Below are 24,893 nucleotides of genomic sequence, written 5' to 3' on the forward strand. Positions count from 1 at the left end.
GAGGAAAACAGGGAAGGGACCCCTTGGTGAAATGTACACAGTGTTGGCGCTCTCTGTCCCCTCACTGTTGGTGTAGCTGGAAACTGACCTAACAGCTTCCAAGGCTACAAGGACCATAGGGAGCTTTAGAAAGCATTAACTCCAATGGCACTTTGATAGGAGGAATATGGAGACTCTAAGGCATGGCTCATGTGTATAAGGTCACCAGCAACTTGGCAACAAGAACAGAGCAGCTGCCAGCTACTCTTGATTACCCCCCAGTCCTGGGTTGCTATCTCCTTCCTCCTGCCAGGATAGAGCTCTTGGGGCAAGGCACAGTAACAAAAGCAGCAGGGTATGTTTCTCCTGTCACAGGGAACAAGGAGAAACACACAACATGGCTCTGAAAAATCACCGTTACACTATGAATATCTACAGATATTCATTCTACAGATCCACACTCCCAGTCTCTGAAGGAAATCACGTTATTCCCAAAATACCAAAGGCCACCAATACCATTTGTAAACTGAAAATCAGCAAATAATGTATTTTAAGATATAAACATAAAAAATCAAATCATACAGTTTCAGAAATAAAATAATAAGGTATTAAAAATTTAAGCTGTTTACGTAGCAATCATAAGAAAATAATATAGTATTAAGGATTGTCCAAATAAGGACAAAGGGGGATGTCAAAAGCTCAGACACTCTTCTTTTACCCTTGGGACCAGTAACATGGAGTAGTAAACCTCCACCTGCAGTACCAGCATCCCATTTGGATGCCAGGTTTTGTCCCAGCTGTTCCATTTCTGACCCAACTTCCTGTCTATGGCCTGGGGAAAGCAGCAGAGGATTGCTCAAGTCCTTGGGCCTCTGAACCCAAGTGGCAGACCTGGAAGAAGCTCCTGGCTCCTGGCTCCTATATATATCTCCTTTCTGCTTTTACCCTAATGTTCAGTGGATATTGATATTCATTCTATAGATATGCTATAAGCAAGGGCATGTCAATAGTTAAATTGTGAGGCTGGCCTGTGGTTTAGCAGGTAAAGCCATCTCCTGCAACACTGGCATCTTATAGATGCTGATTCCAGCCCCAGCTGCTTCACTTCCAATCTAGCTCCCTGCTAATGGCCTAGGAAAAGCAGGAGATGATGGTTCAAGGCCTCAGTTTCCTGACATTCACATGGGAACTCCAGATGAGGCTCCTAGTTCCTAGCTTTGGACTGGCCCAACCTCAGCTGTTGTAGTCATCTGGGGAGGGACCTGAAACAGCAGATGGAAAATTTCTCTTTCTCTCTCCTTCTGGAACTCTGCCTTTCAAACTAAATAAATCTGTGTTTAGGGGGAAAGAAGTAAATACTACTTTAAGTCATGAGCTAATGATTCTAGAAGATTCTGTTAGGTAGGGCAGAGAATTAGGGATGGAACAATCTAGAAAGGAAAACCATGTTGTGTTAGCTGTAACATTTTTTGCTTACTTGAGACTTGTAAATATTGAGACTTGTAAATAGTGCATAGGGTATGTAATTCTCTCATAAGCACTCTGTACAGCCTCAGAAAATGTCAGAAGAAGGTAAACATTGCACAGTCAAAAGGTTCTGAGGACAGTATTGTGGTGCAGTGGTTAAGCTCCTGTCTGCAACAGGAGTATCCTGTATCAGAGAACAGTTCGAGTCCCAGATGGTCTGCTTCCAATTCAGCTCCCTGCTGATACACCTGGGGAAACCAGGGAAAACAACCCAAGCCTTTGAACACCTGCCATTCATGTGGACGACCAGAATGTACTTCCTTATTCCTTATTCCTTCAACCCGTCCTAACCCCAGCAACTAAAACCTTTTTGGGAAGTGAATCACTCTCTCTCTCTCTCAATCTCTCTCTCTTACTCTGCCTTTCAAATGAATGAGTATGTCAAAAACAGAAAGAAAAAGTCAAGAAGGTTATAAGTTGAAAGGTAGTATTTATACTGGCTTTTGAGACAAAGTTGCTTAGAACTTCCTCCTCAAAATTTTCCCCAATAAAGTGACTCATGATGGGATGACAGATAAGAAAAGCCATCTAAAGAGAAAGTTTTTCCTTTGCTTGTCTTCCAGCATTCATTTTCACCAACCCCCAAAAAAGTCAGCAGGTCCCACAGCCACTCTCCAGAGACAGATGACTCCAGATGGGCCAAGAATGCCTAAGGCACAGTAAAACAAACTCAGAGAAACCATCCACCTTCCAGAAATCTTAGGGCGTCACTGACAGCTCTCCAACTTGCCCCAACAGTGCTACTAGGTATCCATTTGCTTCTTATCCACTACTGGGGAGCCACTAAGCACGATTTACTCAACAGTTTCTTTGAATGGTGCTTAAGAATAGTGCATTTGTTTCAGAGAACAAACATGGTACTTGTTCATACTACATGTCTGGCATCAGCTCACATCACACTGCATGGAACAACCTGTCCACTCTCACCTGCGTCTGCCTCTGCAGCTCCAGAAGGCAAGCACATACCTTCCCAATGCAACACCCCATGTTTGGGAATCAGCCAAGGGCTTCACACACTCACCTGGCAGTCTTTCCAAGAACCCTGACAGATGGGTACCTGGGAGCTGCCCAGAGTCACGGCTGCTTCAGAGTCACAAGCCCCACACAGGTTGCCTGGTGTCAGCACTGGAACTGCCATGCAGAATCCTTCATACCCTCCCATTCTCTACATGGGGAGTCCAAGGGAACCTTCATGGCTGACTTACATGTCTCAGTCTCGGGCCTACAGAGGCAAAGGGTTTTAGGCAGGGCTCCTGGGTAGAACCCATCTGAAGATGCCAACTATTGGAAACTATATCAGAATCAGAAGCATTGACATGAAGCCTCAGCCATCATCAATTGCCTGTTCTTACCAATACCTAAGATCAGAGGCCATGAGCAATCCATCATCACTGCTAAATTTCAAGGATTCCACTGCAAACTTGGAGACCATGGGGCCACTCTTAACTCTGCCTACAAAATTATCATCCATGCTGTTTAGGATGTTGCCAGTATGACATTTCCACATTTTGCCTGGCCTTCACAAACTCTTCATTCTTGAGTACACATTCATTTATTCAGCGAAGCCGGCTATGATGTCAGAGCATCTTCACTTAAAGGAGTCAGTATGAACAATAAGCCCTGTCACTCTTTGCTGGTCTAAAAAAAAAAAAAAAACAGTTTTAAAAGTGCCCTAAAGTCAGACCCCAGACAGAAATTTTAGAAAATAAAACCTTTATGCCCAGCCCCAGTGAACTGTACAGTGTGGTGTTTTCACAACCAAGTCAGCTGCAAAATGCAGGGTCAGTTATAACGCAGCCTTCTTCAGTTGGCCACATGTAATGTATTTGCCCAAGCAGCTGAGTCTGAAAAGACTCGTCAAAGAGCAGCAGATAAACACACACAATGTTTACGAGGAGTGATCTCGTAAACCCAGAGCCAATACTTACAGCCGATGCATAAACCTCTAACACCCATAAACATTTTATCAAGGAAATGTGGACCATCCCCCTCTCCTGTAAACAGAGCCCCGGCAGGCATTTCCCCCTTGACATCATGAAAATGACCGTGAAAAGCCATTACAAAGATTTCACAACCCCAAAGAAAGCAAGCATGTTCCTTAGCAGCCACCCCATTTAGAAAACAGAGTTGCTTGTAGGACGAAAATCAACATAAATATAAAATATTATATTATAAAGTTGGAGAACAGGTGACTTTAGAGGGAAAACTGGAATAAACAAATAGCCCATACAGCTTTTGTTTTAAGTAATAAAATCTAGCTTGTGCAATTTTACCATCTGAAATGAGGCAAAATTTGCAAACACGGCTGGATATTAAACCCCAGAACCACTAACTAATAAAGGAACTGAAGATTGGCAGATTTAGAATTTAAAAAGTATTTGGGGCCAGCACTATGGTATGCAAGGTTAAGCTGCTGCCTGCCACCTCAGCAACATATATGGACAGTAATTAGGTAAAACAGCTCCCTGCCAATGTGCCTGGGAAAGCAGCAAAAGTTGGACCAAGTGTCTGGGCTTCTCTCCATGTGGGAGAACCAGAAGAAGCACCTGACTCCTAGCTTCCACCTGGTCCAATCTGGGTTGTTGCAGCCATTTAGCGAGTGGACCAGCAGATGGAAGACACTCCCTTCTTCCCTCCTTTTTTCTTTCTGAAACTCTTTCAAATAAATAAATCTTAAAAATATATGAGAACCATCTCAAATCTTAAACCTAACTGTACAAATTAAGAAGCCAGAAAAAGAACACACTAAACCCATAGAAGACACAATGCTGCGAAAAAAAAAAAAAATCAAAACTGAAATGAGCTGAGTAGATTGGAGAGAAATTATGTAAAATAGATACAGATATAAAACAAAATGATCAGGGCCCAGCACTGTGGCCTAGTGGCTAAAGTCTTTGCCTTGCATATGCCAGGATTCAATATGGGTGCCAGTTTTAATCCCAGCTGCTCCACTTCCCACCCAGCCCCCCCTGCCTGTGGCCTGGGAAAGCAGTGAAGGATGGCCCAAAGCCTTAGAACCTGCACCTGCAAATGGGAGACCTGGGAGAGGCTCTGGGCTCCTGGCTTCAGATCCGCTCAGCTCCGGCCATTGCAGCCGGAGTGACTCAACAGATGGAAGCTCTTTCCTCTCTGTCTCTCCTCCTCTCTCTATATTTGACTTTTCAATAAAAATAGATAAATCTTTAAAAAATGATATCATTAAAAACATCCATGTTAGTTATTTAACACCCCTCCAAAAATGAAGAAAATCTTACTGAGTACCTTCTTATATGATAGATAAAATATGGAATGAGAGAGGAGGACGACATTCAAGCTTTCTTATTTGCTTTGTTTATACTTATTTGAATGGCCGAGAGAGAGAGAGAGAGAGAGAGAGAGAGAGATTGTCCACTTGCTGGTTCACTCCCCAAATGCCTGCAACAGGGGCTGGGAAAGGCTCATGATAGGAGCCAGGAACTCAAACCAGCTCTCCTCTTTGGGGGGCTGGGATCCAAGTACTTGAGCCACCTCCTGCTGTCTTCCAGGACACACAGAGCAAGGGGCTGGAACGGGAAGCAGAGCTGGCGTTCAAACACAGGCACTTAAAAGCAGTGTCTAAAACAATGCATCACAAGCCTGCCCCCTCTCTGATTGTAGTCCACCTTATCCTAAGTTTTAGAAAATGATTCAACTGCGAGGATGTTATACAGACAGAACCATAACAACAACTTAGAAAGGAAGTGGGGCCAGCTACACACCCAAGATCTGCAGAGCCACACATGAGCAAATGTGCTAATCGTAACACAAAGATTCTTGTGGCTGAGCCAGTTGCCTAGCTGGCCAGTTTTTCTAAAGAAGAAGAGAAAAAGCAAGCATGTAAAAAGCACCTAAGCGGGGGAGCACCTAAAAATGAAGAGTGGGATTTGCATTCGTCCAAGAACAATGTTGACTCCTTTCCTTCCCAAACAGAAAAGCCTCTGGTTCTCTAGTTAATATATTCCCAATGCAAAAAAAAAAAAAAAGAAAGAAAGAAAAGAAAAGAAAAGAAAAAAGTATCAAGCCCACATTTCAGCATAATTCTACTCTGAAGCTTGGCCAGTGTCAACAGGCAACACCAGTTTATCTGCAGGTTTCATCCAGAAATTACACCTAGCAGTCCTAGGGAAAGAATTTCGAACAAGCTCTTGCTCACAGCATCAGCGTATTGTTCTGGGTGTTTTATCATGGTAACCAAGGATGTTCAGAATCCTAACGATCACATTTTGGTGCACTGTCCTTTGTGCACTGCATGAAGACACTAACCATTTTGTCTGTGGGGAGGGCCTGCAGTTCCTGGGCTAGTCCCTCTGCCTCTGCCTGCTCCAGCCACATAAAGTTCCTGGGATAAGTAAGCTAACACTGAACATGGTTCCTTATAGCCTTGGGAGTTGTGTCAATTATTGATCCATCCATGATTTGCACATTCCTCAAGGACCAAAAAAAAAAAAAATCAGTGTGCTCACGTACTAATGTATTAGCTCTGGCGTATAGGGGGTGCCCGAGGTTTTAAACTGCTTCCAACATTTCAATGACTTTGCCTTGTGGGCAATGGCAGTTAACTGCAGCAGCTACTTCCATGGACTCTTGAAAGTCGAAGTTCCCCCACACAAGTAAAGGACTCAAAATGCTGAGTGTGTGCCATGAAGTCTGATCTCAGAGCCCCCTGCTTACACATCACTGTGAAAACCGCAGCACACTGAACTTGATTTTTCTTGTACATCTGACAGGTCAATCTCTTCTGGAAGGATTTTTTGGTTTTTGTTTTGCTCAAGAGACAGAGAAACAGAAACAGAGAACTTACATTCGCTCGCCCCGCTCCTAGGAATCACTGCAATGCTGGGGCTGAAGCCGTAAGCTAGTAAGGTGAACTCTCTCAGCAGGACCTGACTCCTACCCAACACGTGGTCATCATCCACAAGGAGCCATCAGAACCAGCAATTGTCTGGACAGCGCCAAGTCGTTCATGAACTTCAGAACCTACTTACACATATCTCAGCAACATGGAAGTGAAAAGCCAGTGCGTAGTTAGCTCTTACTCAATTTTGAAAAGATACCATTGAAATTGATACAGTAATACACACAGGGTATCGTGGACATGATACATTGCAAAGGTACAAGGAAAGCTCAGGAACTCCAAAACGGGAAAAAGAACTTCACTGGGCAAACAAAGAGACTTTTTAAGCAGGTGTATCTGCACTACAATAAAAGAATTGAGGTGAATGTTCAGTCTGTGGGAGGGGCCCTCCCACGAGACTATTTCCATGTTTCCATTAGGGGACAAGGGTTGGAGAAGGCTTTTCTCATCCCTACTTGCATGCAGTTCAGAAATTGGGGAAAACTGAGCTGATTTTGGTACAAAGAGTGTAATGTTTCAACATGTTAATATATTGAGTTGTTTCAGGGTTTCCAGCTTTTTTTTTAATTTTTTTTTTTTTTTTTGCAAATACAAATAAAATCTGAGACACCTAATGCAATCAGGCAATCTCCATCATTGCCTATTCTCATCAAAATGTGAACACAGCTTCTTTGGGTAATGGTCAGGTCTCCCGCTGAGTTAATGAGCAATGTATTTTGCATGAATTCTCCCAAGCAAATGTTTTTGAGTCAGAGAGTCAAGTTGTCCTATTGGATTTACTGTTACGTATAAAGAGCACAATTTTTTGAAGTGCCTTTTTAAATGAACCCCTTGAGTATTCAGAAAAGGATGCATTTATAAACTCATTACTTACACATTAAAATTCAGAGGCTGTGTTCTTATGTTTTTGTTACTGCTTTGTTTTTCTGATTTCTTAAAGAAAGAAATACACTACTAATTCCCATGATCCCAGTTTCCTTCACAATAAGTAGTTTTCTGGAGTATTGCTCCATCTATTAAGAAGAATTGGGGCTGGCATGGTGGAACAGCAAACTAATCCTCCACCCTGTGGTGCCAGCATCCCATATGAGCACCACTTCATGTCCCAGCTGCTCCACTTCTAATCCAACTCTGTTTACAGCCTGAGAAAGCAGCAAAGGACAGTCCAAGTCCTTGGGATGTTGTTATCTACATGGAAGCTCTGGCTCCTGGCTTTGGATCAGCTCAGCTCTGGCCATTGTGGCCATTTGAGGACTGAACCAGCAGATGGAAGATATTTCTCTCTCTGGCTCTCCTTCTCTCGGTAAATCTGCCTTTCAAACAAAAATAATAATTTTTTTAATGGACATATGAGGAAGCATCTCATATCAGTAACATCTCCTGTGTCAGCAGATCTAATTCTCCTACCCATCCCCGCTCTGGAACACGGAGAGAATTCTATCTTCCTACATCGCTTGTAGCAGCAGGAACACAGGACTAACTTCTGGTTGAGGGATTCTACACAAAAATGGAATCTGGCTCTTCTAAGCTAGAGCACAAGCTTGCTGGCTCGAGACCCGCCCACCCCCGAACCCCCTCAGCTCTGCTTTTGCCTGTAATGGCAAAACCTGTGCACCATTGTTAAGCATGTTTCTGCAGAATGGCACAGACTAGCTCAATGGCATTCAGCATCACAGTGGGTGGTGGAGAAAGGTAATGGATCAGCTGTATTTACAGGTTTAAGTCACAAAGAGTCTGAGGCAATAACTGTCAACTCAGTGTGCACCCTGTCTTGCACAGTCATATTAATTTTGAACCAAACCTTGCATAAAGCTGCTATCTCCTTAAAGAGCACATAATGCAACACGCAGTACGTGTGATCTAGATATGTACTATCTGGAAGATACTGATCATTAAGTTAAAACATCACATGGGTCTAGAAAACCAAACCCTACCTGAATCAAGATCTCCATCTCCATTAGCTGAGCCCAAATGCTTTTCCAAGGCAGAGGATGCAGAGTCTTGCATATTGGAAACTGACAAACTGCTCTCCATTCCTGATTGAATAAGAGTCTTCTTGTCTTAATTCATCCTGCAAGGAAGAATTACCTAAGGACAATCAAAAAAAAAAAAGAAGAAGAAGAACATATTAATGGTATTAACTTGTACACTCTCCAAAAGTTACATAATCTATCAAAGCAGTTCCCAACTCACTATGACATTTAGCATGTAATGTAATCCTAATGACAGACTATTCTGGAACAAAGACTAAAATGTACATCCCCACATAAGGTAAACAACAAAGGTCAAGAACAGAAAAAAGTTAATTTTGTATAGACATTATCTTCATAAGAATAAAACCTATATTTCATTCTCCAACCTATGGTGATGCTGAATCAAATTCTCTACCCCTCCTCTGATCCTGTAGAGCAGTAAGTCCTCCATAACTTCAACACCCCATGAACAGCTCCAGGGCAGTATTGGGAGGCAGAATGGGAGACATCCACTTTCTGAAAGAGAATGGCTGGGATGAAATCCCTCTTCTGCTTTCCACTCCAGCTCCCTGCTTAAGCATCCTGGGATGCAACAGGTGATGGCTCAACCTCTCAATTCCCTGCCTCTCATGGTGGAGACCCAGATGGACTTGCAGGCTCCAAACTTCAGCCTGGCCCAGCCCTGGCTGCTATGAGCATTTCAGAAGTGAACCAGTACATGGGAAATCTCTCTCTCTCTCTCTCTCTCTCTCTCTCTCTCTCTCTCTCTCTGTCCCCGCCCCTTCCCTCTGCCTTCCAAATAAAATATATATATATAAATTTAAAAAATAAAAAGTCTTTGTGTGTCACAAGTGATATGGTACCAAAACCAAAATATCAGTATTATTCGTAAATAATGAGCTCTCCTATGGAAATAAGAACATGACATTCTCTGCAATGCCTCAGCTACTCTGTTACAATGATGGGAAAAGAGGCAGAATGACAGCTGATTCTCACAGCATAGCGCTATATACTTCACTGACATAGGGACCCCAGTGATACCAGGATGGGTGCAGTCATTACAAATAAGCACCCATCCCCACCTCTGGCGGAGATACAGCCACATGGTATTTTCAACCCTGCACTCATTTTGTTGTGCATACAGGTAATAAATAAATAAATAAATAAATACACCAAAGAATGAAGATGGAAGAAAAAAAATGTGGATTCAATGCCCCTACACCCAACAATGGACTAGTCTGTGACTCACATAGTGGTAAAATATTATTTGAGAACACCTGATATCCCTACATACTCCTACACACACATACAGCCTTTGAATGTTATTTGGTCGACTTTGCTGAAAATAATTTTGTGGTTTTGTCAGAACAAGAAGTTTGTAAGAGTGCATTAAAATCCCTGTGTGTCAGGGAAGACTGGCTAGGGGAGGGCCTGGAAATAGCTTCCAGAAGGAGACTGAAAAAGTACCAGGTCCCAAAGATGAACTCAACTCATGTGTAATTATCTACCTTTTGTATCTAAGCTACTGTATCAGCCACTGGGGGGTGGGGGAGAGGGGTTGCAAAGTTATTTCTCAATCAATACACAAAGAAAAAAACACCTATTTTAGAACCAGGAATTATAGACATACTTAGATCAGCTCATAAAACAGCAATGTAGACATCTTGCTACTACAAAGAGGCATTCAGCAACATGTTAGTGCAGTGACAGTCAAACCCACGAAAGCACACATAAACTCAGCAAAGCCGCCGGCCAAGCATGAGCCTTCCATACAGGAGCCATTAACTGTCCCAGCTGCTCTACTTCCCACCAGCTCCCTGCTTATGGCCTGGGAAAGTCATGGAGGATGGCCCAAGTCCTTGGGATGTTATACCCTCGTGGGAGATCCAGAAGAAGCTTCTGGCTCCTGGCTTTGGATTGGCTCAGTTCTGGCCATTGCAGCCATTTGTGAAGTGAACCAGTGAATAGAAATCCTCTCTCTCTGAAACTCCACCTTTCAGATAAAAATAAGTAAAAAAAAAAAAGAGAGTACTTTTTTTTTTTTAAGAAAAAAGCACCTATAAACAACAAGATTATCCTTTATTTATTCAACATTTATGGGTGTATGTGCCCAGCAAGAAATCTGGAACGAAGATGAGGACACACAATCTGAGGAACAGATGTCAGCTGCAAGGATTCAAACAGTGCTGATTAGGACTTCTGGGTAAATGCAGAGGGCTGGGTGCAGAATGACTTCTGTGATTTGTTTAAAAATCCTAGCAAGAGGGCAGCATTGTGGTGTAGCCAATATCGTTAATATCTATGATGCATGCCCCCATACTGAAACCAGCTGGAGTCGCAGCTGCTCCATTTCCAACCCAGCACTCTGCTAACATGCCTAGGAAAGCAGCAGAAGGTGGTCCAAGGGCTTGAACCCCTGCATCCTTGTAGGAGACCCAGAAGAAGCTCCTGGCTTCTGGCTTCTGCCTGGCTCAGCCAGAAAGCTCTTGTAGCCATTTGTTTTAAAATAACTAAATCACCCCCAGGATAGGGATATACCATACTCAAAGGCTCACTCAGAACAGACAAAGCAACAGTCTTCATTTCAGCCCTCGGAGAAGGTGAGAGAGACCATGTGAAAAGTGGACATACTTAGGAATGATATGAATTCCTGATCATTCAGTAAGTTTATTTCCTGAAAACAACACCAGAGAAATATACCTGTCCAACAGGTAAGTAGCTTCTAAGACTGTAGAAGATGGAGGAGTACAGTAAAATCAGCAAGTCACTACTCAGACTGCCGCATTTCACCCTATGGGTGTCCGTTTGACAAAACAGTTGAGGCACTGGAGGATAAACCTGACTTTGCCTGCGAGAACTCCTTCAGAGAACTCCTGATGACATATGACAAGGACTTGCAAATCTATGAAGACCAATCACTGTCTCATGAAAATGGACCCATTTTGGAAACTGGCACAGGTGGACACAGCCAACACCCAGTGTCAGCTCTCAAAGCACCATGAGGGAAGCACATCCATGCACCTACACCTCGTGCCTTCCAGTGGCATCCTCCCACAGGGCTGCATGCAGCACACTCAGGCAGTAGTGCTACAGAAAACCACAAAACGGGAAAGAACAGCAAAGGGAAGGGGTGATAGTCATTTAGGTGAGGGTCAGGTAAGGTCGCAGGAAGTGTTGGTTGAGCAAAAGGTTGAAGGACACTGCTGGGCATCCCTCCAGGAAGCAAAATATCAGATTAGTTTTCAAAGAATGATGGCTCCGCTAGCCACATGACAGACAGGCCAGGGTAGGCTGGATGGGAACAGACTAAAAACAGAGAGGGTGCAGAGGAGGGTCAGAATAAAGGCACAGCAGAGAAAAACGAAGGAAACAAGTGCACACAGTAGTTGCAAAGGCAGAAGCAGCAGGACACAACGAACAGAACCCTAACAAAATGCAATCCTTCTACAGCATGCACTCACAATTTCTAGGATAAATGAGCTCACTTTCCCCAGCTACCTCTCAGCAACTAATGGAACTGAGGCACTGCATATAGAAACTTATAATTCTGGGGGAAAGATAAAATATGAAAATAACAAACCATTTCACAGTGACTTACATTTACTTTCAATGAGGGTTTTTTTTTTGGTTTTTTTTTTTTTGGAGGGGTACAGTATTACTGGTGAGAACTGATCCATCCATGTGCTTTACAAAATCAAAGACTATTCTAAAAAACAAAATATTTTTCATAACCACAACACCCTGAGTCCCTAAATGATTCTTTACATAAGCAAGCAAATTTCCTTTTCATTTTTAAAAGAATGTGGAATGTCAAAATCAAAGGTAAAAGCATCCACTAATTAAAATAGCATTTTTTCTTTCCCAAAGATACATACAAAAGATTTGGAGAATGGGCTTTAAATGACAGCTTCTTATATTTCACAATATATGCTGTGTTTTTGTGTAAAGTTAATTCTACTACAGTTAACTTCTGTCAGTAAAACTGCAAGAAAATGGAAGTGTAGCGCTGGAACTGCTTAGAAAGGTTGCCTTTCGCCCAGTGAGGAGAGCAGTGAACTTGAACTTGAAGAGTGATAAGGCCACTGCTGTCTTGCTGTGTGACCTAAGCAAATCATTTCACTTCTCTGTTTTTCAAATTTCTCATCAGTTAAATAAGAAAGCTTAATAGATGCCATCAGTGACCCTTTTCAAAGTGACAGTTCTATGACTCTACCAGGTGTTAATCGTTTGGGGTTTTTTTTTCAGTGTTAATTGTATACCAAGATAGCTTGTCTTCAGAGTATCCTCTTGTATGAACAAATTCAATATAATAATAATAAAAAAAAAAGCATCCTTTTCTCTTAACTCCATGTTTTCTTCTCTTTTCATCTAGAGTGCATTCAAAGAATACAGATAACCAGCACAGGCTAAGCAAAGTCATGCTAGGGTGTTAAACACAACATTCTATCTTATCATTTATCCGGAACTACTGGGGGCATATTTCCTATTTTGAATGACTTCAGATTAGCACTGACCAATGGAATCTACATTTACCTATTTCATATCTATTTAGGTGCAAGATGAGAAAAAGAAGATTCCCACGCACAGGTTCACTTCCGAAATGTCCTCAACAGCTAGGGCTGTGCCAAACAGAAGGCAGGAGATGGAACTCACTGTAGGTCTGCCATTTGGGTAACAACGACCCAGCTACTTGAGACATCATCAGCTGTGGCCTACAGTGAACACTAGCAGTAAGCTGGAATCAGGAACACAGACGGATATAAACCCTGGCACTCTTGAGATGGAATGTGGGCATGTCTTAGCCACTGGAGCCAAACGTCTAGCCCACTGTCCCCATGGAACTTCCCATACCTCCACAGTTCAATAAGTGAACCACCAGCCACATGTTGTGATTAACCCCTTAAAATGTAGCTAGTGCAACTGAGGACATGCATTTTAATTTTAATGAGTTTTACGTTAAACAGTCTTATGTGGCTAGTGGCTATCATACCAGATGCCCCAGTTAAATGGCTGCACTGCTAAACCATATTTAAAAGTCTGGAACATGCTCCAAACAACCATCAATTCTAGGCTATCTTAAAAGTTGTAACTGAATAATGCCAAGCTTCTTAAAAGAGAATGTAGGAATCTTAAAACCTAAATAAACTTTATTAGCAGTTTCTCACTTGTATTCCACAAATGATTTATGGCAAGTTTGCTAATACAGCCAGTTCTTATTGAAAATGTACACCACATTGATATCAATGCAATTTCAAAGGAGAAGCATTCTTAGAAGCCAAGTTATGTGTATCACATCAAGGTCATTTTCTTTTCCTTTATAATTATAAATTTGAAAAAATCATTTCAGTTCAACAAAGGTGGAAAACAAAATCCATGAATGTAATCATTAATAAAGCAGTTAAGTATCAGTGCCTGATATGACTCTTATGGGAGAAAAAAATGGGACTAAGGACTAGGAGTGGGCGTTTAGCCTAATGTTGTCATTCCCACATCACACAGTATCAATGTAATTCCTGGCTTTAGTTCCTGACTTCACCTTGTCGCTAATGGAGACCTTAGAAGGCACCAGTGATGGGCCACGTAACTGTGATCCTGTCCTCTCTAAGAAAAATCTGGTTCAAGTTCCCAGCTGTCGTATTTGACCCTGGCCCACCCCCAGCCATGAACGGACATTTGCAGAATGAATGAGTGGATGATGTGAAAGCTCTCTCTACCTGCCCCAAATAAATAAAATCTTGAGGAATCCACAGTGGTTCAACTCCTAATTCACTTGCTTTTAGCTAGACACTATAGGAGGTGACCTGGGAGTATAATATAAGACATTGATTTAAAGGCATCAAATCCATTATTTTAAATAGAACTCTAGGGTGACAATAACCCACCAGTGAGAAAGCCACCTGAATGAGTGGCAGTTAAATCTCACATTACCCTGCAGAGATGAGTGTCAATTCCATTCTTAGGTTTCGTTCATGTCTGTCCTTGATGAAAGGAACACACACGGACTTGTCCAACAGTTACTTTCTACCTTCCTGTGAGACCAACACAGTCTCAACAGACATACTGGAGAAGAAAATTATAGATAGTATTAATTTAAAATCATTTATAATGCCAATATTTAGGGACAATCACTTTGATATTAATTATATCTCCTCCCCATAGTTTCTCTGTATGTGCTTTGGGGAGTTCATAAAGAATGGTGAATTTATCATCTAAAATTACGTAACAAGAACACTACTCCAAGTGAAGACGGCAGTCAGCGGCTTGAAGTGGGTCATGACGTTTATTAGAGTGTTACTGCGTCTCTACCAAGGACCATTAAGTTGTTTTGCTTAAATTCTCACCAGTATAAACAGTCTCCTGGTCCTCATCCCCAGACAGAAACCCAGCACCTCTGATGTCTCCTTAAGGTGGGATCCCAAAAGGGAGATGATTGGGAACAAATATGGGAATACAGAAGTCATGGTGCATGCTATTAACAGTGCTCCCAGGCCACTCTACTCATTGACACAAGGATGAGCAGGTATGAGAGAAGATGTCCACACAGTCTTCTCCTTGGCCATAAGCACCAGTAGCCTTTTACCTTCTCTAAGGGGACATTCCTAAACATGATTGTGCCTCTGAAATCTGCAGCCCTCACAAAATACCTCTTTCACACCCTTCCCACATCAGAACTCACTTTTGATGGACCTTTGTGAGTTCCAGATATTTTATCTTACAACGCGGCTGCACATATCTTCCCTGATCTACCCCAGTGCCGTTTCTCTTGGACATGCCAGATGTTAGCGTTTTTATAACCTAGTGAAGTCTAACTGATTTGCTTTATTCTAAATGCTGCATTTTTTTTCTTTAGGATTTAGGCATTATATTTGAAAGGCAGAGTTACAGAGGGAAGAGACAGAGATATTCCATTCACTGCTTCCACTCCTCAAGGGGTCATAAATGACTAGAGCTAAGCCAATCTGAGGCCGGGACCCTTGTACCCTCATCTGCGTTTCTCAGGGGGTGCAGGAGCCCAGCACTTGAGCCATCCTCCACTGCTTTCCCAGGCCACCAACAGGAAGCTGGATCAGAAGTGTACCAGCTGGAGCACAAACTGACTTCACAGAGGCTCAGCCTACTACACCGTAGAGCCAGCCCCTAAACTCTGCATTCTTAAAAAGTCCTCTCCCAGCTGCAAACACCACAGTATAACCACTATGAGATTTCAAATTTTAGAATTAACTTTTTCTAAACACTTTTTGGGCCATTTACACTCTAATGCTTTGTGAGCTGCACCTCTGAGTTCATCCTCCTCTCCCTAAGTCCCAGCTAATAATCCATTCCTACCCACTTGGTTGTTCACAGCCTATCTTCATCAGCGATTACCTTCTCATACAAACACGGCTTCATTTCAGTGCACTGAAGTTTCCTTTAACCTTGAGAAAAGTCAGAAAAAAATGAAACTATGATACTGTACATTAAAAGATAGGCTCTAACCTGGGATTATTTAACGTAGATTTATAAGGGACTTCCTGTGCCTCCACCACCACTGTCTGTTCAACTATGAATCCAACTTATCTGCAAGTGCACACCACCAGAAAGTACAGTATGTCAGAGATTCTCTCCATTCCTTCTACACAAGCAGCCCTTTTCTCCCTCATCCACAGTTGAGAGCCACTGGTTGGGCTAGCATTGAAGAGCAGCAGTTTAAGCCACCAGTTGTTATGCTGGAATTCCATTTCCTGTTTGCAGTCCAGCTTCCTGCCAATGCATCTGGAAAGGCAATGGCAGATGGCCCAAATACTTAACAACTTGCAACCCAGGAGGGAGACCCAGATGAAGTTCCTGGCTGCCAGTTCCAGCTTACCCAAGATTTAGCTGTTGTTGGCATTTTAGGAAGTGAACCAGTTCATGGGAGATCTCTCTCCTTCTCTTTCCCCATTCCTTCCCTCTCCCCCTTCTCTCTCTGATTATGCTTTCAAATAAATTAGTACACATCTTATAGGGGGAAAAAAGTAAATGGTTAACCAACACAGACATTTCCCACCATTCCTTGCAGTTAGATATGGCATATGACTAAACTCCTAGCCAATGGGAAGCTTCTGAAATGAATGTGTTGATCACAGGGTAGAAGAGATATGCCTATAGGATCACCTCCCAGAGCCGCCTGAGCTCTTGCAGGAGTCAGCAACCATGAATACTGAAGCAAAAGATAAGGCTAGGTTGCTCCGAAATGATGGGTCTCCTCTGTCACCTCCAAGATTACTACATCAATTGTAATCTTCACAAATATTGTGCTCCTTTATAAATAATTCTGTGAGTAGCATTATTAGGTTGCTACTGCTATTCTCAATAGATGCTCAGTTCCTATTTGAATTATCCACAGTGGCTAGTGCAAGGTAATGCAACTGGTGAAGCCTCTACTTGTGGCACCAGAATCCCACACCAGAGTGCCAGGGTTCAAGTTCTGGTTGCTCAACTTCAGATCCAACTCCCTGCTAATGGACCTAAGAAGGCAATGGAAGATGGACTAGGTGATTGGGCCCCTTGCCATCCATGCAAGAGATCCAGAGGGAGTTTCTGACTCCAGGCTTCAACGTGACTCCGTCGTGAATGCTATAGTCATTTGAAGAGTGAATCAGCAGACAGAGATCAATTTCTCTTCTTTCTGTTTTGCTTTACTTTCAAAACAAGTCATCTTTAAAAAGTTAAAAATTGAACATTGGTGAGACGAGCATGAGTTCACAAAGAAAAGATTACTTACAGCATGCCAATAATCTCAACTGTTTTCAAAATTAAGCTATGCCAGACCATCTTCTTAGTATCAGTCACGCCTGTCTCCCCTCAAAGTTACCCAGGAGTTCGAACAGTAACAACTGCTTGTGATTCATCACTCAGCATTTCTCTTAATAGATCCAAGTAGCCTGGACAAATCAGCTTGTCTAAAGCCTCAGCTGTCTAGAATATGGAGGAGGACAACATTTCTCATCATGCCCCTCATTTCCAGCAGCTGATTTTTCTAATATCCAAGTCAAATCTGCATAAAATCGGTGAAGTCAAATAATACCTTAAGGCTTAAACACATACCCCAAAATCATCTCCTGCTTTTCTCTCCCCTCTCCCACCTCTTTCCCATCCCAGAGGCAACCACTTGAACTCCTTCAACTGATTGTTTCAGCAAGCATCTCCCTCTCTCAGAATAAACGTCACTTCCTTACAGTGCAGTTTCTCTTATTATCACATGAGGACACACTGGACACCAGCACCTCCCTCCTGACTTGTGGAAAGCCCTGCCCTCGTCACAGATATAACTGCGTTATTGCAGTTCTACAAACATGCCACCACCAGGGTAAATTAGAGTCTTATTATTCCCTGGTCCTAGACATTCTGGATATTGATCACTGACTTAACTCTAAGGCTTCTCTCCACACTCTAAGGCATTTCACAAGCCTCCTCCTGAAGCCTGATCTCCCAGGGCCCTCCCAGCCGTATCCATGTCGGCACCAAAAGCATTACCTGAAGACCTTGCCTCACCTTCCTGAAACTCCCAGAAGCTCTCTGTCTTTCTCCTCCTTGATCTTCTCCCAGCTGAGCTTCCTAAGAAATGATTTACTTGGAAGGAAAACCTTCAAGATCTTGTTTGGCCAACAATGCCCTTAACCCTCTCTCTCACTTGACCCAGTGGCTTCCAACTGGGCAAGACCCCTACTCCAGAATTTGGATGCCTTCTTGCCACCATCTTCCATCCTCCACTCCTGAGAACTGAGGGCCTGGGTCTTCAGATACACTGAAATCTCAAACTTGTGGTGTCTAGTGGTAATCAACATGAAGAAACAGGGGCAGAGCGACTTCTCTCTGGTGGGGAATTCACGTTTTTCAGTTGTTTCACTATGACCATGCACATGGGATTATCCAGTCTCAGGTAACATAGTGCAACTTCACACTGTGACCTCTAAACTGCTTTAGCATCTGAAGTCATGCCTACCCCTCTTCACCATGCCCGGCTCCCAAGTCTTCCTACTCAGGAAGGACTGACTACAATTAACACAAAGCATCAGACCATCCAAGTAGACCTGCCTTAAGGAACTTTATGAAACTCACGTTGTGACTATCAATGCAAGACCATATAATTCCTAGCTTGATACCCTGAAGTTGTTCCTTTTCATCCATGACTCGGAAAAGATAGTGTCCTCTAGATAGAAAACAAGAAAGCTAAAAGCTTGCATAACTCCAGATATGCTCTCACAGCTCCTTGGAAGCCTAGCTTTTTTGAACCACAGAGAAACAGCCTCCTCTCGTACACCAGGAATTTCAAAATGAGCACAGGCAACCTAATCTACACTAAGACCTTTCAAAATATTTCAATCGCAAGGAAGTCACACAAGGTTTCTGAAGGATATACAACCAAATTCTGGATTTAAAAAAAAAAAAACTTGATATCTGAAAAAGCGCAGCTTCCATTTCTGTAAGAAGCAACATACAGAACAGCCTGGGAATACAACAGGATCTGGGAAAGTCATATATCTGTAAATGACGCTGAAGATGGAAAGTGGTGTTAAGTGCCAAGCACTATTATCAACACAAGCTCGTTCTATTTATACTCACCTGTCACCCAGATTACTCAGTTAATCATGCCTAAGTACACCTCTCTCCTGCTCTCACCAACCACCCCTCAACCTTCTTAAGAGAAGCACCTTGCCTTTGCCCGTCATCAAGTGAGATGAAACGATTGTGTGGGGCAGAAGGTTTCTGGAATTTTGTCACCCGCCATATGCGGTTTACCTTCATAAGGAAAGCACCCCACTTATCATTTTTCAACAAGCTTCACTGGTTTTTCACTCCAAAGGAGATTGAAACCTCACTGAAATGGCTCTCCCCAGCATCAGAGACGTTCATCTTTTTACAGACATATTCATGTCTCAATAGTAAGAAATAAGATACACTGGGGATAACACACATTCAGGAAGTAAATGTCAGGGCTGGCAGCAGCCAACTACTCCCACAACAACATTGACACTTTGTAACCTGGAACTGGAACACAGCATACAGAACTCAGAGGAGTACAGCTGAGTTAAAGCAAGGTTCACCAATGGGCCTTTCAAGTCACTTGTTCAACACAGTACAGACCAGCTATGCACGATTTTGAATGTACATTTATTTCTTTACTATTTACCTTCAAATTGTGTGTCTACATTGAAGAAGGATGATACTTAGAAAAAAGGCAAGGCTGGCATGGTGGCCTAGCTGCTAAAGTCCTTGCCTAGCACACTCAGGATCCCATATGGGCTCCGGTTCTAATCAGGGTGGCCTTGTTTCCCATCTAGCTCTCTACAGTTAAGGACAATCCAAAACGTTGGGACACTGCTCCCACTTAGGAGACCCAGAAGAAGCTCCTGGCTCCTGAGTTCAGATTGGCTCAACCCTGCCATTGCAGCCACTTGGGGAGTGGATCAATGGATGAAAAATCGTCCTCTCTTCCTCTCTGCATATTTGACTTTCAATAAAATAAATCTTCAATAAAATTCAAATATTATAGTATATTAACCGGTCTTCACATTAGAGTGAAGTAGTACTTCTCAGACAAGATATTTAAATCCAACTCACAAAGCTAAATGCTGCCCTTCAGTTAATATCTATGATGGAGCTTGGGTAGGGGATCACATTAAGGAGTGTAAAAGAAGTTTTGCAATCAGTTTTACAAACAGCCAGCACAAGAACTCCCCTGCAAATATTAAGAGGAATACATCTCAACATTTACCCAAGTTTGTAACAAAGCTCAATGTCATAATCCCCAATAGATTCATGTCTGCTACACATTTTACACACACACACACACACACACACACACACACACACACACACACAAATCATGTGTTATTTGCATGGTCATGAGAACTCAGAAAATAAGAGGTTTAGCAAACAAGCTTTCTTGTAAGTTGGACAGGCACTAAAAATATCTAATAATCAGTACCTAAGATTCTGGGTGGAGGTTATAAATTGTTCACTTCACTCCAGACAGATGCACACAAACAATGCCTGAGAAATGCCCCCAATTGTCAAATCTTCAAATTCTCGATCCCAGAAAAATCGACCCACACAGTCAACAAAATACCAGTCCCAAGAGCAGGGCCCATCTCCGAACAGCCAGACCAACCTGCAATTCAGAGGGGAGTCACAGAACTGGAGCACATGCCAGGTGTTTCTTTAAAGCCATGGATATTTCCCCACTTGGGGCACACACCCTATAAATTAAATCATTTAATTGCATGGCAAAGTTTCCTCTTTTCCTGGAGTTTGGCTGCAAATCATTGTGCAAAATGAGGAAAAATATCCTAATTTGCTTTGATTATAAGGAACTTGACTATCTAGAAAGAATATTCTTAGGGAGCAACAGAAAACATGCACTTATCCCCAATATCACTTATCACTCAGAAGAACATGCTTCTGACCTTTGAACCCACAAAGTGCTACGCCGTTCACATGTCTCACCTCCCACTCAGATGCATCAGGCTGATTACCTTCCTTGTTACAATAAAAAGAGGAGTCAGTAAAACAGCATCCACTAAAAAAAACCAGAAACTCAAAAATGGGAATATTCACCATGGTTCTGAGCTGGATCACAATTCACAGACAGGGTGTCAAACTAAGACTGGAGAAAACTTCAAATCTGAAGTGGCCAGAGAAGTGGCGAGTCCTTTGGACCCAGAGCCCCACAAGGAGCACACGAGATGAGATCAGACTCCCTACTTCCAGTGCCTAGCCTAGGAAGGGTCACAAAAGAAGAGCTTGCCCTAAATACCCAACTGGCCACCTCCGAGTTAATCTGATCAATCACACAAAGGCAGAAAAGAATGTGTTGTCCCCACCTCCACCACTATCCCCACAAGCCCTAAAAGACAGCAAGCTGGGAAGAATACAGCACCATCAAGTTCATTTTAAAGACAATGAACCAGGAGAAACTCATGGCCTGAAGCTCTGACACATTAAACCATTCACCTCCTCCTGAGGTCACAGGTGTCTGTGGGAGGGGGGCAGCATTGATGGGTGTTTCAGTCCAGACCTGGCTACTTTTTCCTAATAGTCTAGTGGAGGGTTGATTACAAAAGACACCAGGAAAGTGAAAGTTACTCCAGGGCCCTGGGCTCCTAAGAAAACAATGGCATCCAGCTGTTCACATATCCTACCCTAAGCTATCTGAGGTTCCCTGGGCAGGGTGGGGTTTAAACCCCACTGGGCATGAAGACTGGAAGGCCCTTGAAAGCTGTCAGCTTCAATAGGAACCTACCAGCAACTGTATTCTGCTTAACTCCTTTTTCTTTTTTAATTAGCATGGTGGTGGGAGCTCAAAACAACTGACCTGGCTTGTAGCCACAGCTATCACCTCCTCCTCTACCTCCTCCTCCTCCTTGTCCTCTGCCTCTTCCTCTTTCAGTGACAAAAGACCTTTCTTAGGAATACCAGAAGGAAAGTGCAGCTTACTAAGGAATTTATCTGACCCAGAATAAGTATCTGAAAAATCACCACCCCTCCCAAAATAAAACCTCAAGAGTAGTTCTCTTAAGCATAAACCTCCCTGTCTATGCACCCTTGAAACTTTAAGTCTTCTCATAGTCCCAAATGGCAGATACAGGCTATGTTGTGAGGGAGATGACTGAAGACAAAAGGTACAGAATAAAATCACCACTCACCTCTCAGCCAAGACAGTCAGACTGGGTTGAAAGTGGAAATCTGAGCAAAAAATCCAAGCAAAGCAAGCACGAGATGGAACCCAGGGTTCTCAGCAAACAGCTAGTGCTAGAGACATGCTTTTGCACCTTCTGTTGGTTTGTTGACAAATAATACACCTTCCCACACAAATATTTGTGATTAAAATCTCCATATGAAGTTTAAGTTGAGGGTTTAATGTTAACATTCATCAATAGATAGCCTGCCTGGAAAAGTAAATGTTTGCCCTGTGAATGTTAGACTCACGAACATTCATAACTTGTCCCACCCCCACCCCCATCTGACAGCTGCAAGGTAAGCTTCATGGAATCAGCCCTCATTTTCCTCCTGGCTACCTCCTTTATAAGACCCCTCTTTCCTATTTCTCATGCCATAATAAAGACAAATTCATTTCCTGCCCAAAAGAAACAAATGCAAACATAGCCCTAATACAACCTAAATAGCAGCAGTAGCCTTCTGGCTAAATTTTTCCAAGTGTTCCACCTACTGTGACATTCCTCCGAGCTCCCAGCATGCCCGGTGTGCTTCTGTCGGACAGAACAGTGACTGGAAGGCTGTTGAGAACAGTCTCCCACAAAAGCCTGTCCTTTTTAGTTGAATAATTCTAGCCCGAGCCACACACCAATTGGTACCATGCATGTGTAGTGACAGATCCCCTCTGTTGTGGCATACCCAGCCAGTGGCTTTGTTTAACACATGGGCAGGATGATGACTGTTGGGTAAATAACACTAAATATAAATAAATAGCTTCAGGAGGGAAACATCCTGCCCAACGCGGATATGAGAAAAAAGAAAAATGACTGCAAATACAAACACACCTTGTCAAAGAGAATTTTTTTTCTCTACTAAAACAAGACTGGAAGAGCAGAGACATCTTTTGCCTTATAAAATAACATTTAAAAATATATATATTAATGCCAAATAAAAATTATATTGAGCCATTCGTTGCAGGAATAAATGTAAAATACAGGGAATTTAAGATTAAGCTGACTTAGGAGCCAAAGTTGTAAAAAAAAAAAAAAAAAAGCCAGTTAGACACCCATGAGGATTTTGACAACTACTGGATTCTCACGGGTGCCAGTCCGAGTCCTGCTCGCTCCGCTTCCAGTCCAGTTCCCTGCTAATGTAAAAGAGGAACGCAGCAGAAGATGACCCAAGCACGTGGGCCTCCGCACCGACGTGGGAGACCTGGATGAAGTTTCCTGACTCCTAGCTTCAGCCTGGCATAGCCCTGGCCATTGCAATCATTGGGGAAGTGAAACAGTAGATGGAAGATCTCTTTCTGTCTCTACAATTCTGCCTTTCAAATAAATGAAATAAATGCTTTTTAAATAAATTACACTGACTGATCCAGAATCACACAGATAACTATTTCTGAGCCAAATAATAGGGCTTCTGAATTTCCAAGACTTGATTCACTCTAACAATCAGACCGTAGTTTATCTACCTCAGTTAGTTGACCTTTCTCTTAATAAGATTTCCTTATTCATTTTTATTGATTTGAAAGGCAGAACAACAGACATTGAAAGAGAAAGAGAGAGATTAGTAGAGAGAGATCTTGCTTCTGTTGACTTACTTCCACAAACGCCAGGGCTAGGGCAGGCCAAATCCAGGAGTTTAGAACTCCGTCCAGGTTACTCCTATGGCTAGCATGGCTCACACATGACCAGCCTCAGCTGCCTCCCACGCTGGCCGTTAGTGGCAAGCCAGAGTCATTGGCTGGTGCGGACACAGTGGCACAAATAATTCAGCCATAGTCTCATCTCATACAGGTGGGATACCTAGCATCAAGTCCCTGTTCTGTTGCTAAATGTCACAAGACAACTTAATTTCTATGAAAAAAAAATTAGTCACTTCAATGTGGCAATATGTGACTTTTTCTCTGCCTTTAAGAAGTAAAATTAATGTCCACAACTAGAGAGTAAAGGTCCCTTGACTTATCAGTTTCATAGCAAGGCCCTTTAGATCAGGGAAAGGAGCTACAACCAACTCGAGTCCTAGTGTTCTACACAGGAGGAAAGCAAACCAAGAAGACACCGAAGATGAGATTGAATCTCAAACACCACCTGCAGGCACCAACACTTCTATAAGGGAAAGTTCTCGTAGCTTTCTTCTAGTTCTTTCAAAAATGTCTGTTTGATTTCTTCTCTCCACTTCTCCCAATACTTGGGCACTTCTAAAATTTGTTCTTGCCTTCCTTTGTTAGCACAGGAGAAAACTGGCTGATGCTACACTCAAATATTTTTTCATATCAAGGAAAAATGTCAGCAATTCAACACTTTTGAACTCTGCACTGGTCAGCTGTGACGGCTGTAAACACTCTATTCTAATCCAGGGACGCTGAGAACATGCACTTCATTGAAAAGCAAGGTTTTAAGTTCATCTAAAGCTCTGTTCCCTGTGACCATCCAAATTAAGCACAAAAAGAAAATTCTCTAGTCTTACTCCCTGTCAAAATTTAATACTAAAAGCAAATCCTTTGCACATGACCCTGTATAACAACCTCTCCAAAAACTCAATTTCTTATTGATTAGGTAAATATAACAGCACTGATCTATAAGGATTAAATAAAGAAATGAATTTAAAGCAGTAGGTAGTGTCTTACATATAGTAAATAATCAATACACATAGTCAGCACATCAAGACAACGTAAGAACAAGATTTAAATCACAACTGTGTTTCTTGCTGACTTAAAAATATGGGCATGTTACTCTCTAAGACTTAGTCTCCTCCTCAATAAAATGGAGCTGATCAAATATAACAAATGGATAAAATATAAACACGAAGGAATAATAAAGTATCTGGCAAACAATAATGTTTAAGTAATCAGTTTATAC

At 42.4% G+C, this 24,893-nt stretch overlaps 1 protein-coding gene across 3 annotated transcripts in view; it reads right to left on the reverse strand.

The window, feature by feature from the left end:
* SFMBT2 (Scm like with four mbt domains 2) overlaps positions 1-24,893 on the reverse strand; it is a 205,704-nt gene that overhangs the window by 173,072 nt on the left and 7,739 nt on the right. For 2 of the 3 annotated variants that reach the window (XM_040968195.1, XM_040968193.1), the window contains exon 2: positions 8,314-8,467. In XM_040968195.1, coding sequence (XP_040824129.1) covers positions 8,314-8,413 — 100 coding nt within the window. In that variant the 5' untranslated portion in view covers positions 8,414-8,467. Of the gene's footprint in view, positions 1-8,313; positions 8,968-24,893 lie in introns of those variants that run through there. The other variant, XM_040968194.1, reaches the window with a different exon arrangement.

The sequence above is a fragment of the Ochotona curzoniae genome, unplaced genomic scaffold (genome assembly GCF_017591425.1).
Source record: "Ochotona curzoniae isolate NIBS_2020 unplaced genomic scaffold, NIBS_Ocur_1.0 scaffold_4683, whole genome shotgun sequence".
NCBI lineage: Eukaryota > Metazoa > Chordata > Mammalia > Lagomorpha > Ochotonidae > Ochotona > Ochotona curzoniae.